General features: G+C 44.8%; 2 protein-coding genes across 2 annotated transcripts in view; one reads left to right on the top strand and one right to left on the bottom strand.

The window, feature by feature from the left end:
- Positions 1–5,788, top strand: part of COL9A3 (collagen type IX alpha 3 chain) — a 39,390-nt gene extending 33,602 nt beyond the window's left edge. Inside the window, 7 exon segments of the mRNA XM_075721078.1 lie at positions 227–271; positions 851–883; positions 1,288–1,434; positions 2,100–2,154; positions 2,999–3,181; positions 3,438–3,515; positions 5,535–5,788. Of these exon segments, the coding sequence (XP_075577193.1) occupies positions 227–271; positions 851–883; positions 1,288–1,434; positions 2,100–2,154; positions 2,999–3,181; positions 3,438–3,515; positions 5,535–5,710 (717 nt within the window). The 3' untranslated portion in view covers positions 5,711–5,788.
- Positions 5,789–7,517: 1,729 nt separating this feature from the next.
- Positions 7,518–12,292, bottom strand: TCFL5 (transcription factor like 5). Its single transcript, XM_075721079.1, has 6 exons — positions 11,559–12,292; positions 10,659–10,845; positions 9,843–9,999; positions 8,982–9,228; positions 8,414–8,555; positions 7,518–7,671 (listed from the first exon to the last, which is right to left on the bottom strand). The coding sequence occupies exons 1-6, from the start codon at positions 12,290–12,292 to the stop codon at positions 7,552–7,554; spliced, it is 1,587 nt and encodes a 528-aa protein (XP_075577194.1). The 3' UTR covers positions 7,518–7,551.
- Positions 12,293–13,528: the final 1,236 nt, after the last annotated feature.

Below are 13,528 nucleotides of genomic sequence, written 5' to 3'. Positions count from 1 at the left end.
CACGCGAGCTGCCTTGCACCACGAGCGCCGTTGTCAGCAGGGGAACAGCTACGGCAGAGTTCAGCTTTGGGAAGAGAGAACTTCCTCTTGCTGGAGCAGCTGTATAAGCTGCTAAGTGCACCCATCTCCCCACAGCTGAGGTTATCCAAGTGTCGGAGCGAGCCTTGTTGTCAATAATCTTTGTGCACCAATAGGTGCAGTGTTAATTCTGGTATCTCACTTTCAGGGCATTGCTGGAGCAGATGGCCTCCCAGGTGACAAAGGAGAACTGGTAGGTGTCCTTAAATTCAGTAGAATTGACTCCTCAAATAACAGATGGGTCTAGAGAACCATGAATCAAGAACTAATGTGGTCAGTCAGAATTAACCGTCCAAGAGCTCCAGCTCCAACCCTGCTGGCTGCCAAAAGGCGAAGGCAACCCAAGCCTTTCTGCCGTCGTATTCACAGTGTGCATCAGCTCTCCTCTTGTCTTCAGGAAACACCGGATAGCCAGCGTGGCCTTTGCAGAACTGTGGCACATCAGCACTCATTTGTCACGTTGCTCCTCGGAGCAGTCGACGTTGCTCTGTCCATGGAGGGGTTTGGTCCATCTCAAGGAGTAGCGGGGTTGCCTGGGCCTGCGTTCAGCATTGGTAGCCAGGGCACGTCTCGGGCCAGAGTCCTCTCCCTGTTGTGCCGGGGCTGAGTCTGGTCTCCAGCATCCTGTTATCACTCCTGGCCCCTTTGCTAGAAAAGCCCGTTAGGTGCCACGTACATGTCATCGCGGCTTCCCGGAGCTTGGGAGATTTGACTTTAGATGTGCATTTTCTGAATGGATCATTCTTTCTTATTTCCCTTTTCTTTCCAACAGGGTCCCTTTGGTCCCCCTGGCCAAAAAGGAGAGGTATGTGTCAGACATTGCGGGCTCATGCCCTGAAAGCTTTGGGAGTAAGCGTGCTTATCGCATCTTTCGATGATGTGTCTCCATAAACTATGTTCTGGCATTGATTCCTAGAAGCACGTTTTTGTCATGCCATGCTATAAAATCTATGATAATGACAATTTGCTGTGGCATTCAAAGCATTCAGATGTGTGTGATCATTTTGCTGCAGCCTGGACTCTTACTATCATGAGCTATATATGTGAAACCACCCGTGATATGTAAGAAACGTACGTGGTCAGCCAAGTCATTTGGGGGAACCTAAAGAAAGGCTTAATTAATCCCCATGAGAAAAGAATGGACCATGTCTTCTGTTTTTAAGTGTTTGGGTTTTTTTTTTTTTTTTTTTTCATTATTCTTCATTACAGCCAGGAAAAAGAGGAGAACTTGGTCCAAAAGGTGTCCAAGGACCTAACGGGACAGCCGGAGTGCCAGGGATCCCAGGACACCCAGGGCCCATGGGCCATCAGGGGGAGCAAGGCGTTCCCGGCGTCACGGGAAAACCGGGGCCTCCTGTAAGTACTGTCTGCTGCTGGGGCGCAGTCAGGGAGTCTCTGAAGTGAATAAATGGATGGATGGTGGATTTTGGATGCAGATTCAAAAAATCAGGTCCTGCATTTGAGCAGGCACAAGTACGTAACTGTGCATGCAAGCTAGCAGTCTCGCAGCAAGAGCTGACCAGTGCAAAAAGATGAACAGTTTGCAAGCTTCAGAATTAAAGTCCCCCTGAATGCGTGCCTTGGAGAATTAATCTTCTCTCGCAGTGATATACGGACAAATTATCTGCATCCATTGGAACGGGCTGTAAGTCACTGTTCTCATTATAAAAGTGAGGTAGAAGTTGGCCGTTTAGAAATACAGCTTCTATTCACTGCTTCAAATGTTAGACGTCTGTCTTGGTCCAGAGCTCACGTTTCATCATTCAGGAAAGGCCAAATAAGCCCCATGTTAAATATCTGGCCTAACATTAAAATTAATCTCTGCCATTAATATGATAGAGCTTCTGAATTGAAGCCGTCATCTTTTAAGAGGGGAAAAAAAAAAACCCCACTCCTTTTCATGCGGGATCCTGTGCTTCTTATGGAGCTGCTGGAAATGAGTTCCACGTCCTGGAGCTTCTGTCAGGGATGATTAGCGGTAACGTGGCTTGTATAAGGACAGATTCTTCTGTTAATTGCAGGGCAAAGAGGCCAGTGAACAACATATAAGAGAACTGTGTGGGGAGATGATAAATGGTGAGTATTACTGAGAGAAAACTAATTACCATCTTTAGCTGAAGATGAGTAGATCCTGAACAGAAGATGGCTTCTGAGATTTGTTGGTTTTCTGTCTTAATAAGAAAAAATACATTGACCTTTAACATAAGGAAATTATTCAGGAGGTCGCCTTGTTGCCTGGGATGTCTTTCATTGTTCTAAAATTAGTATTTTTTAAACGATTCATCATGGCAACACGCAAAGCGTGCCGAAAGCAGCTTTGCCACGAGCATCGCGCAGGACGCTGGCACGCGCCTGCCCTGACCTGGGTCATTCCCCGCTTCGGCTCCCGCCTCCGCTGCCCTCCGCGGCACACCCCGTCTCCCTGGAGCAGGGCTCAGCTCCCAAGGAATGTTCTTCTTTCTTTGAAGTTACGGTTCTGCATTTAGAGGTTATGTTTCCGCCATTCGGGATGAAGTAAAACTCTTGACAGCTTGTTTCAGAAAACTTGTTTCAGAAAACTTGTTTTAATTATTGAAGTATAATTTTCCAGAATACTTGACGTCTTTTAAAGTGGTTTAGGAAACAGGAAATACAGTGGCTTAAAAACCTGCAGATTTCTAACCAAAATCTCCCTCTGTGGAGATGTAAAAAAATAAAAAGCCAGAGATGAGCTGAGAGGACAGATGCAATGTTTAGTTTGAAGCGGAAAGTGTGTAGGAGTGGCGGGGAGCGGGATCTGCCCGAGCACGCGGCTCCGCGCTGCTGTCAGACGCTCGGTTTTCAGCTGCTCGCTCAACGAAGCACGCTTGGCGGCAGACGACGAGCGGCCGAGCAGCGAGCGGACGTGTTGCACACGCAGTTTTTTTCTTGTTCTTTTCAGATCAAATTGCACAGCTAGCTGCTAACCTGAGAAAGCCCTTGTCTCCCGGAATGACGGGTCGGCCCGGGCCGGCCGGTCCCCCAGGGCCGCCTGGAGCTGCGGGCAGCGCTGGGCACCCTGGTCCTCGTGGTCCCCCGGGGTACAGAGGGCCAACAGGAGAGCTTGGCGATCCCGGTCCCAGAGGTAAGACTTAAACCAACCAGCTTCTCTTCTATGCCTACCGATACCAATGGCGAACTCGTACTAATTTCAGCAGCGGAGGAGGGCAGATCAGCCGATGGAGCTCTAGAGGGCAATTTTGCATCTTGAGGGGTGCAGTGTAAGCAGATCCTAGCAGTGTCCTGAGGAATTTGAGTCCCGCTTGGTCTTTCCCCTTCCTGCCCTTGGACGCAGCTGCAGGGCACGGCTCACTGTTGACGCTGTCCGTTTATGATTAAAGGTGACACTGGCGAGAAGGGAGATAAAGGACCTGTTGGTCAAGGCATTGACGGGCCTGACGGCGATCAAGGACTTCAAGGTAAGGCTGTGCGAATGCTTCAGGCACGGTTTATGAAATGAAAGGGAAGAGGGACAGCGCTGCGTATTGCTGGCACCGCTTCGTCCCTGCAGTGCTTACAGCAGGGCGTTTCCCTGAGGGCACAGCGGGCGCAGACAGTTTGAGCAGGAGAACTTAATTAGCGCGTCCCCTCTTCGCACCGCTCCTGTCTAGTCTGAGATGTTTTGGAGAATGTTTTTGAGAAAAGGCTGCTGGGACAGCCAGACTCTTCATTCGGTCTCGGTTTCTTCCACTAATGGCTGTGAAAGGTCGGGAGCTTTTATAGATGGGGAAGTCAGAACCTTTCTTAACTACTCCCACATGGCTGCCAGTGTCAGAAGGTTATTTTCAGTGGGCCTTCGTATGCAGTAAGGAACTAGTTAATTAGCAAGTAGCGTATCGGTTCGTTTAAAGGTGTGTAACAACCGTGAGGCTCCGGCTCCAGATGAAGGCAGAAGGGTCACGCGCGCTGCCCATTCCCTGATGGACACGTGTCTTTTCGAGGCTCTGCTTAAAGCACGCTCGCAGTGAAAGCCACAGCCTGCCCCTCCCCGGTCCTCCAAAATGCAGTTCGTGTTTCTGGATCAAACAAGAGAGGCCAGGGACAAGATTTAATTTTAGCAGAAACAAATATAACTGCCTAGTGTCATGATTTTGAAAGAGAGTGGTGTTACTGCTCTGTACCTGGTTATAATCCCATTTCCTGAACTCACAAATGCTTTATCAGAGGATTCAAAGAATAATTTATGCAAATCGGTATCTGTTAGAAACTCGGAGGAATATTCTTTATTTTGCTCGCCTGGTAAAGCAGCTTTTCTAATTGAGATTACATCTGCGCAATGATTAAGTTACAGGCACCAAAAGCAGGCTCTGCATCCATATAATTTCATAAAACCAGAATTTTTATACCCGGTTGTCCTAGAGTCTTCCACGGAATAATTGCATTCATCCATAAATGTTTTCTTTTCCAAAGCGCGTAAAAAGAGGCTGTTTAATGTGTGAGATATTGCGAGCATTTGTCCTACTCATGAAACGGAAGGAGATCAACAGTAGATGCAATTCATCACTTCCATGAATAAACAGAATCAGGCACTGTCGTAATTAAGCCAGGACTGCAGGTTTATAGACCAGCTGATACGGCTGTCCCGCAGGCAGACAGAACCGTATTTTACAGTATTTAAGAAAGCTTCAGTAGCTTGCTGTTACAGACATTAGTGTTTTGTGAATTACGTTTGGCATCTGAAGGAAAAAAGAAATAAAAATATAATAGCTTGGGTCCACCCAAAGCAGAAATTATTTTTGCCAATAAACAAAATATATATTTCATTGTGAGCACGTTTTTGAAATTAGAGAGAGGTATAAAGGAAACTCCTTATCTGTAATGGCAGGGAGATTGCTGCAGCATCATTCTCTGTACTCCCCTTCCCTTACTCGGAATCTTAATTACAACCGGATTAAGGAGGTGCCACAAATTGAGGCTGCTGAAGGGCACTGCCTCCCGCTAAGGAGCAAGCTGGCGGCCAGGAAGGAAGGGCAGTCGTGAGCGCTCGTGTTGTCACAATAAGTCAGCTGTGAGCTCACACGTCCAGGACATCCCTTGAGCAAACTAGTCAGGGATGAGGTAAAATAATTCTGGTTACAAATTACTTGCTATTATCCATGAGGCCGTACTGAGACGGAATCCAGTTCTACAGTGGTCAGCAAAAGTCGAGGCAGACGTGCAGTAACAAAGGTGCAATACTAAACATCCGCCTTCACGGAGGTAATTCTGGTAAATCCAAAGGTACTCTAAAAAAATCCAACACACATACTCCAAATTCAGGCTAAATTTATTCAACACCTTGTACTCAACAGGCCAAAACAAGTCCGATGTACAGACACGCAAAGTAGTTTAAGAACTCTAAAAGTAACACACGCATATATACACACATATATTTAAAAAAAAAAAAAAGGGTGGGGGAAGGAAATAATTCGTGTAATCTTTTTCCCCTTCTTGTTTAGGACCGCCTGGTGTACCTGGAATTACTAAAAATGGTCGTGATGGTGCTCAGGGTGAACCCGGTCTTCCAGGCGATCCCGGTACTCCTGGTGCTATTGGGGCTCAGGGAACTCCAGGAATATGCGACACGTCGGCTTGCATGGGAGCTGTTGGAGTATCAACTTCCAAAAAATCATAAAACAACAGTACAAGAAGTGGAGAAGTGACTGAATATTTAAATAAACAGTGCATTGTAAGAAAACAGACAGAACCCTCCTAGTGATAAACGGACAAATGTTCCTTCTATTATATTAAGTGGAGACTTTGACACAGTTCTATGAAAAAGAAAGCATCAGATGAAAACTTTTAATTAAAGGTGCTCTCCTCCCCCCAGTTATTTTCCAGAATTTTTACTGCTAAACCACCTCACCTTCCCTTTCTCCCTTTGTTCAAGAGACCCGCAAGAGGAAGCACTGGTCCTTTGTACCGTTACGCCCCCCGAACTCTGTACTAAAGATCGCGACTTCGCTGTATAAACGTTTGAGCCTTCTCAGCTGAGTTCCTTGGTGCTGAATTCCTTCAGTGAGTGCACAAACCTGCGTAAGCTACGCATTGTTAAGGTATTCAGGCACCTAACTGCTATTTATAGCAGTGGAAATTCGGCATTTAAATATCCCATATTTTAATATCTTTAAGATTCCGGCCTACGTAAAGCCCATAGGCTTATGTATGTGCTGTCAATTACCAATTTTCAGATTGCACCTCAAATACTTGCCAAGACTAGTAAATAGTAATCCTTTTGCAATCAAATTCTGCAAAAGGTGTAATATATATTTTTTTAATTTACGGGGAGAATTTCTGTATATTTCCATATGATAATAAAGGAAATTAAGTAACAGCATTCTCACGACCTCTACTTAAGCTATTTGCACAGTAATTGTAAACGAAATCCCAAACGAGAAAGGATGCTCTTCTGAAGTCCAGCCAAAAACACCTGTATGAACTGTTGTAAAAATAAAAGGAGATTTTTTTTTTTTTAACCTTTTCTTTGTGATGTTGTAAGTGTCATTACCTCAGCTGAACCCCATTTTCCAGAAGTGGTTTTACTAGGATTGTTTGGAAATAAATTGCTGCAAAATCGTCCATATCCGTGATTTAAAACAGTAGTTTTTTTGGGAGACCTTTCTGTACTTTAAAACCTGCTAGCATCATCTATTTTAAAAAAAAATAATTAATAAAACCACTTTCAGCTCACACACTATTCTATTTCTGCCCTATATGCTAAAGCCTATGAAAGGAGTCGTATTAATCTTTAAATATGAAAATAGTTTCTGCATTTAAATAATCTACTCTTTACAATATGCCACTCTTGGACTAAAGTAACAATACACAAAACTGTTGGACAGTTGTGTGACAGACATTAAAAACAGTACTGTATTTTAAAAAAAAGTGCTAACACCGTTGCATTACTCTTCAGAGCCAAGTATGTTACAGTATGTATGGCAAATGTGAACTTCATAACATCAGCACAGTTTATATTGGTTAATTAAGTGCATAGTTTCTAGCCTTTACATTTTTAATGGAAAAAAATGGGCATTACAATATGGTAACTTTAATTTCTTTTTACACTTGAACAGTACATTTGCATCTAGTCATTAAAATAACAGGACAGATTGATGTTCTACAACTCTTTCTAACTGTACTGGATCATCTTTAAAAAAAAAAAAAAACAAACCCAAAGCAGAACCACAAATAGAACAGATTTTTTTGTAACTAAAGGGGGAAAATATTTAGCTGTCATGACATTTTCTTGTAGCTTCTGGTCCCAAAGCCCCTTTAACAGAGCACTGATTTCTATTGCTGGTAAGTTAACTTTCATCTCCATTTTGAATAAAGACTGTTTTCTTTAAAGCTCTATTTCTATATTCTTTACAAGTTATAGTTTGCAATTCATACTCAGCATGTAAACGGAGAAAATAATAAAATAGTTTGGGCCACTGTTAGTTAGCCACACCTGTCATACAATTCAAGGCGGTCAGTTCAGACTACTTGGTCTCCATAGCCATGCGTGTTTTCCTGCACTGGACACGTTATAAATGAGTCTGATCTTGCTATTTTTAGTCTCCTGCCTGTTTTACCACAGAACACAGTCTCAAATTCCTAAAAAAATCAAAATACAAAAAAATAAATAACAATTATGTTTAATGTAGATATTTACTTGAGATGTATGTTTTTGTTTCACTAGTGTCTTGGGCGAAAAAAAAAATATATCTTTAATAGGAAGCACAGAGGAGCCATAGCAGTATCTTGACAAGCAGCTTTTCCTATACACGCTCCACCTGCTCTCTAAAGGTACTTGGCAAAGCCAGAATGACTCTGGGGCTGCAACTACTGGTGTGGTTGCATGGGAGCTGCTTGTAGGGCTTATAAGCCTTGACTACTCTCACCTACTTTGAGACAGCGTGGGCATGGAGCTGTGAATCCCATCACAGAACTACCAGTGCATGAAAGCTAGCTAGAAGACAACTCCATGAAACGAGCAGAAAATAGAGAAAATTAAGGAGGGGAGGGCAGGGAGGAATGACTGAAGAGGACCTCAATTCTACATTGTTGTCCAGATAGTAGCTAACTTTAAAAAAAAAAAAAAAAAAAAACCACCACAATCTGATTTGAAAACCCTGACTGAGGACAGCCTATGATTTCACGCTACTGAACTGAAACTGTTGTAAGGACAGCTATTTAAAAAAAAAAAACCACACTTTTAAAAGAAAGTTTCAATGATACAGAGGTCCTTCACAAACAGCATCAAGCAGAAGCGTTCCATATACTTTTAGCTCTGTTACGATAGCTTTAAAACATTTCACGTTTTTATCAAGAACAAAAATGAAATGAGATTTAAAACCTGTTTCAGAGAATCACCATGCCTTTCCTGAATGTACTTCAGAAACGCAGTTGTCCACTGTAAAGTTGTCGCCTTATCAGTATCAACGGTACAGAATGGAACCAGAAGGTTCAGCTCATCACAACAGATCCGGATTCTGCGCCTACAGGCAAATACAAAAGGTTATCCACTGATGGGCAAGAGGAAGGAAAAAAATAAAAAAAGGAAGAGCACTCAGATGCGCTACAAGCCATGGGCTTTGGGGACTTGTTTTTGTTTGCTACAAGCTTTGTATTTGTGTACAAGTCATGTTATACACATTACCTTATCTTTATAGAATTGGTTGAATGTTTTGAAATCTCTTTTTGTTTGTTTACAGAGTTAAAAACCCAACAAAGACGAGCACAATGAAACATACTTATTTTTTTCCTCTAACAAACACCAAACCCTCACCACCTGCACTGCTTTTTCTTGTAGGTAAAACAAAATAGGTCAAATGTACATTTTACTCTGGATAATGACAGGAGTATTACAGTCTCAGTATTTTAGGCTTCAAAAACTTTGTCTTGCCACCCCTCAGAGAAATTACCTTCTGTCTCTCTCCATGCGGTTATGTCTTTCTCTTCGCTGAGTGATGCCGTCCTGCGTGCCACCCTGCACCTGCATACTGGAATTGGACTGTGCTGACTGCCATGCCCCCTGGGCAGATGCAGTACTGTGGCTACCATCACGCATATTTTGAATTTCACTGAGAGGTTTGCGATCCATGTTTGCATCCGATGGGCTTATTCGGCTGCAACTTCTTCTGTTTATCACTTGCTTGCATGAAGTGTCTTCTTGGAAAAACAAAGAGGAAAAGAAGAACCTATTTATAACCCTCCCACTAATCACTGAAAATTAAGACCGTGGAAAATTTTTTGTCACTTTATTTATGTGGAATAATCTTTGAAGCTTTATTGCCAACCTCGACTCACTCTTACAGCAACGCATGTCCTTCGGAAGCCCTAAGGCACTGCTTGCTGTTTCAAAATCCACCTAGCTTCTATTTTCTCAGAAAACCCACTGAGATCATGCCTGCCTTCGATTAGCATTTGAGGCAGCCCTTTAAATGTTCTTCAGTTCGATACTGACTGCAACTGCTGTATCAACTTTGGGGTCAAAAAGCGTAGAATCTCCAGGCCCAGATTTTCAAAGGTACTTTGCAACCTTGGGTTTTCTCACATCAAGCTAGAAGTGCTACACAATTTTGAAAGTACAGCTAAAATCATAGGTGTTGAATTTTCTTGGAGAAATCTAGTCCCATATTGCCTATAGCACAGCTCAGACATAGAAACCACACCTCACACGATTCACTAAAATCATATTCATTCTAAAAAGCACAAAAATTCAGAAAAAATTGTTGGTTTGAAGGCCAAGAGAAAGCTAAGTGAAAAGAAGATAAATGCTTTACCTCCAACTTTAATCCAGACTTCCTCAGGCAAAGCTTTACTCATAGCACCTACTGTCTGTTTTGTGGATTCAACTTCCTGATAGCAGAAAGAGAATGTCTTGGGTATCCCAAGGTCTTGTTTGGCAGCTTCCAAAATAGTGCAAGACGTTCCAGAGGTCTGTGAAAACCAAAAAGGAAATACTTAGAGGACTATATATGTAAAAAAAGAGCCTATCTTGATATCTTCATGTTAACGTCTTTTTTTTAGTTTTAGCCCTGTGATTCAATGTGTCCTATCTGAATAAATCCCAATTACTTCTGCACACCCACAACCATAGGATTTTAACAGACTGCTGAATTTTTTGGGGATACCTCTGACATTTCCAAGTGCCATGCTATCACTCTTGCTTCAGAGGTTACTGCGAGTTGGGGGGAGGGGGGAAATCTTTTTAATCAAAATTAATTAGGAAAAAAGGAACCATAGAAAATGGTACTAAGTGTCTCCTTCTTGTCCTGCGTAGATGAAGCAGATACACTGATAAACTCAAGAAAAAAGTCCTTCCAGTAAGAAATCTAATGGCCTATTGATCATTACCTGGATGCACGCGATCACAAATGACGTAACTTCCGCACAATTGGGTTTTGTGTCAAATTACTTTTGACGGTCTTAAAAGATTAACATAAGAATAAATAAGTTGCATTACAGATCACTCTGATCATCCCTGTTCAAACCAAGTCACACTTGAACACAAACCTTTACAATTACATTACACCTAAGAGGTTAACATGATTAGCATTTGAAATTAGCAGAGTACGAGCGGTGAATACGTCATCTACCTGTGCTTGTGAAGGATTAGTACTTGCAGCAGTAGAACATGCGTTCATAGTAAATAACGGGTACGTGAACTGTAAAGAAGACGTGGCAGGTGCAGTCTTGTTTTTCCCTAATGCAGCACACTTGTTTTCTTGCTGATGAAGAGGAACACCTATCAGTTCTGATGGCTGTCGAATCAATGTTACTAAACTTAAAAAAAAAACCAAAAAAACAACACAGAAAACATACCAGACTGACTACCTGAAAATGAGTGCAGAAAAATTTACAGCTACCCATACTGCTAGTAACTATCACCGAGAAACCACTTTCATTTACTGTAAACAGCAATCGTTGTTATTGCCATTTTGCCTACTTCAGGGACAAAAAAAAAAAACCAAACCCCAAACCAATCAGCTGAGAAGGTATTTTATTCTGTGCAGTAACAATTCTGCTTTACGCCTCAATGAAATGTTTTATCGGTACACTAATAGTTACAGGGCCAGACTGTAAAACAGTATTTTTGCTCAAAGTTTTCCCCATGTCAGGCTTCCACATCTAACACTAATCAATCGCTCTTAATATTTTATTATGATCAAAAATCTACTTTGCTTTTAGCAAGTTGCATGCTAAAACTACGTAATGCTCTTCTCTCACCTTTCTTTACATTACATGTTGTTAACAAGAATAAAGTTGTAAAATAATTAATTTTGGAACTACATTCTGTACCATTTATGCAATATACAGAGGGGCCTAAGCTGAGCTCAGTGGAGTTGCAGCCACGTTTGACTGGCACAATTTAAAAAAGCCCGTCATTCTCATGTATTAAAAAAAGTACTGTTCTTAGGTTTCGTGTAGCAAATCAGTTTTGAACTATATGATGATACATAGTTTAACAACATAAACTAAAATTAATTGCAACACACTTGTTAAGAGTTACTCCAGATTCTTGGGGTTCTTGACATCTGGGGTTTTCTGTCTGGATGCTGTTGAATCTGTCTTCCAACCGAACTCTGACTGCAGATTTAGATCTAGGCTCTGGTGCCAGTGCCGAATTTTCAACAAGTATGTTTCCTTTATTCGCCCCAACAACATTTTCACCATGTTTAACTTTTACTAAACTCTGTCCTGGGACGTCTACAGAGCTACTGTCAGGCGTTTTACCTGTTCGGTTCAAAGGGAGGTTAGACTCGCTAAGTAACATCATTCTGAGCTCCTGAAAGTCAGCATAGCCCAAATGTGGGTTGGAACTTAACAAATTGGTGTCAGAAGGTAATCCTGACTGACAGACAACTGGGTAAACCGACGGGTTCCCAGTGCTGTTTGATGAACACCCCACCTGACTGGTGTTCAGTGAGGTCTGGTGCAGAGGGGGGTCTGCAGAATTACCAGGCGAGGAGAGAGAATTGAGCCTAGCTTCCACTTCACCTTCACCAGCTTGTGCCTCCGTGTGTGAGTAAAGTATGTGCTGCAGCTGCGTATACTCAATTTCCATCATCTCCACCAGGCTGACGTCTGTGGTGGTGAAGCTAAGATTTTGCTCACCAAAGGAAACGTCACTTGGGCCTCCAGGTCCGACAGCAACCGGAGCAGGATCAGGAACACTAGCTGGGCTTTGAGGGATGGAGGTCTGAGGCTCCTCTGGGGCTGATCCTGACATGACTACAGTAAACCTAATCAGTCACCAATGTCCCTTTCAACAGTAAAGCGTAAAACCTGCAAAAATTATCGGTACTAACCATTAAAAAAAGAAGGGGGGGGGGGCAAAATGAATTGCGCTTAATACGTATTCCCTACCACCACGAGGTGACAGAGGGAAGAGCAAGCTCCCGATGGCGGGGGTACCAGGCGGTTTAACCATGTCTCCCCCTCCAGCAGCCCCTCTGGGCCCGGGCGGACCCTCCCCCCCGCTCCGCACGACAAACAGCTTCACCTGCCAACGGCCGGCCTCGGGAGGGAGGCCCCGGCCACCCCGCTGCCTACGGCTCCCTCAGAGGACCCCGGCGGGCCCCAGCGCGGCCCCTCCCGGGGCAGGGCGGAGGGACAGGCCCCGGCTGACAGGAAGCGGGGGGAGCCGCTCGCCCCGCGGGCGCGGGATGCCCCGGCTCCGGCGGGGAGGCTCCGCAGAGCAGGCTCCGGCGGGGAGGCTCCGGAGCGGAGCCCGCCGCCCCCCTCAGCCCACCCCAACGCCCGCGCAGCGGCCGCGCCCCGCCCCGCTGCCCCCGCCCTCCGCCAACCGCCGCGCGCAACCGCCGCCCGCCGCGCGCCTGCCCCGCCCCGCCGAGCCCCGCCCCCGGGGCGTGGCCAACCCCCCTGGCCCCGCCCCGCGGCTGAGGGCGGCCGCCCTGAGGGGAGGAGGCGGCGGCGGGGCGGGACGGGCACCCCGGGCTGCTGTTGGGTTTGGGGTTTTTTTTTTTTGTGTTTTGTCCAGTTCGGGCTGTGGAAAAGCGACGAGGCGGGGCGGGGGAGCCCGGTCGGTGAGGAAATGTCCAGGGGAGACTGCCAAGAGCAGGGAGAGGCTGAGGGGGAGGAAGGAGGCTCGCTGAAACTCACCATCTCCCATCTTCAGGGGAAGGAATTGTGGATTCGTTTAGGTTGGAAAAGACCTTTAAGATCATCCGGTCCAACCATTAACCTACACTACCAAGTCCACCACTAAACCAGTTAAGGGGAGAGGAATAATTAGTTTCATGTGCCCTGGCTTGGTGGCTGGGTTCTTTTTAATGAGAATAAAGCCAGGAATCACTAAGGTTTGGAAGGGCCCTCTAAGATCCAGCCGTCAGCCCAACACCCCCACGCCCACTGAGCCATGTCCCCAAGTGCCACCTCTGCCCGTCTGTTGAGCCCCTCCAGGGATGGGGACTGCCCCACCTCTCCGGGCAGCCTGTCCCAACGC

This window comes from Pelecanus crispus, chromosome 14 (assembly GCF_030463565.1).
Source record: "Pelecanus crispus isolate bPelCri1 chromosome 14, bPelCri1.pri, whole genome shotgun sequence".
Classification (NCBI taxonomy): Eukaryota; Metazoa; Chordata; class Aves; order Pelecaniformes; family Pelecanidae; genus Pelecanus; species Pelecanus crispus.
Note: the sequence above shows the minus strand (reverse complement) of the source record. Positions and strands in the feature narration are given on the sequence as shown.

Coding starts and splice junctions, on each gene's coding strand:
- TCFL5 (XM_075721079.1), bottom strand. CDS start 12,292: ATGTCAGGATCAGCCCCAGAGGAGCCTCAGACCTCCATCCCTCAAAGC. Junction 8,556..8,981: donor CGCATGGAGAGAGACAGAAG/GTAATTTCTCTG, acceptor ATTTGCCTGTAG/GCGCAGAATCCGGATCTGTT. Junction 7,672..8,413: donor ATGGTGATTCTCTGAAACAG/GTTTTAAATCTC, acceptor TGATTTTTTTAG/GAATTTGAGACTGTGTTCTG.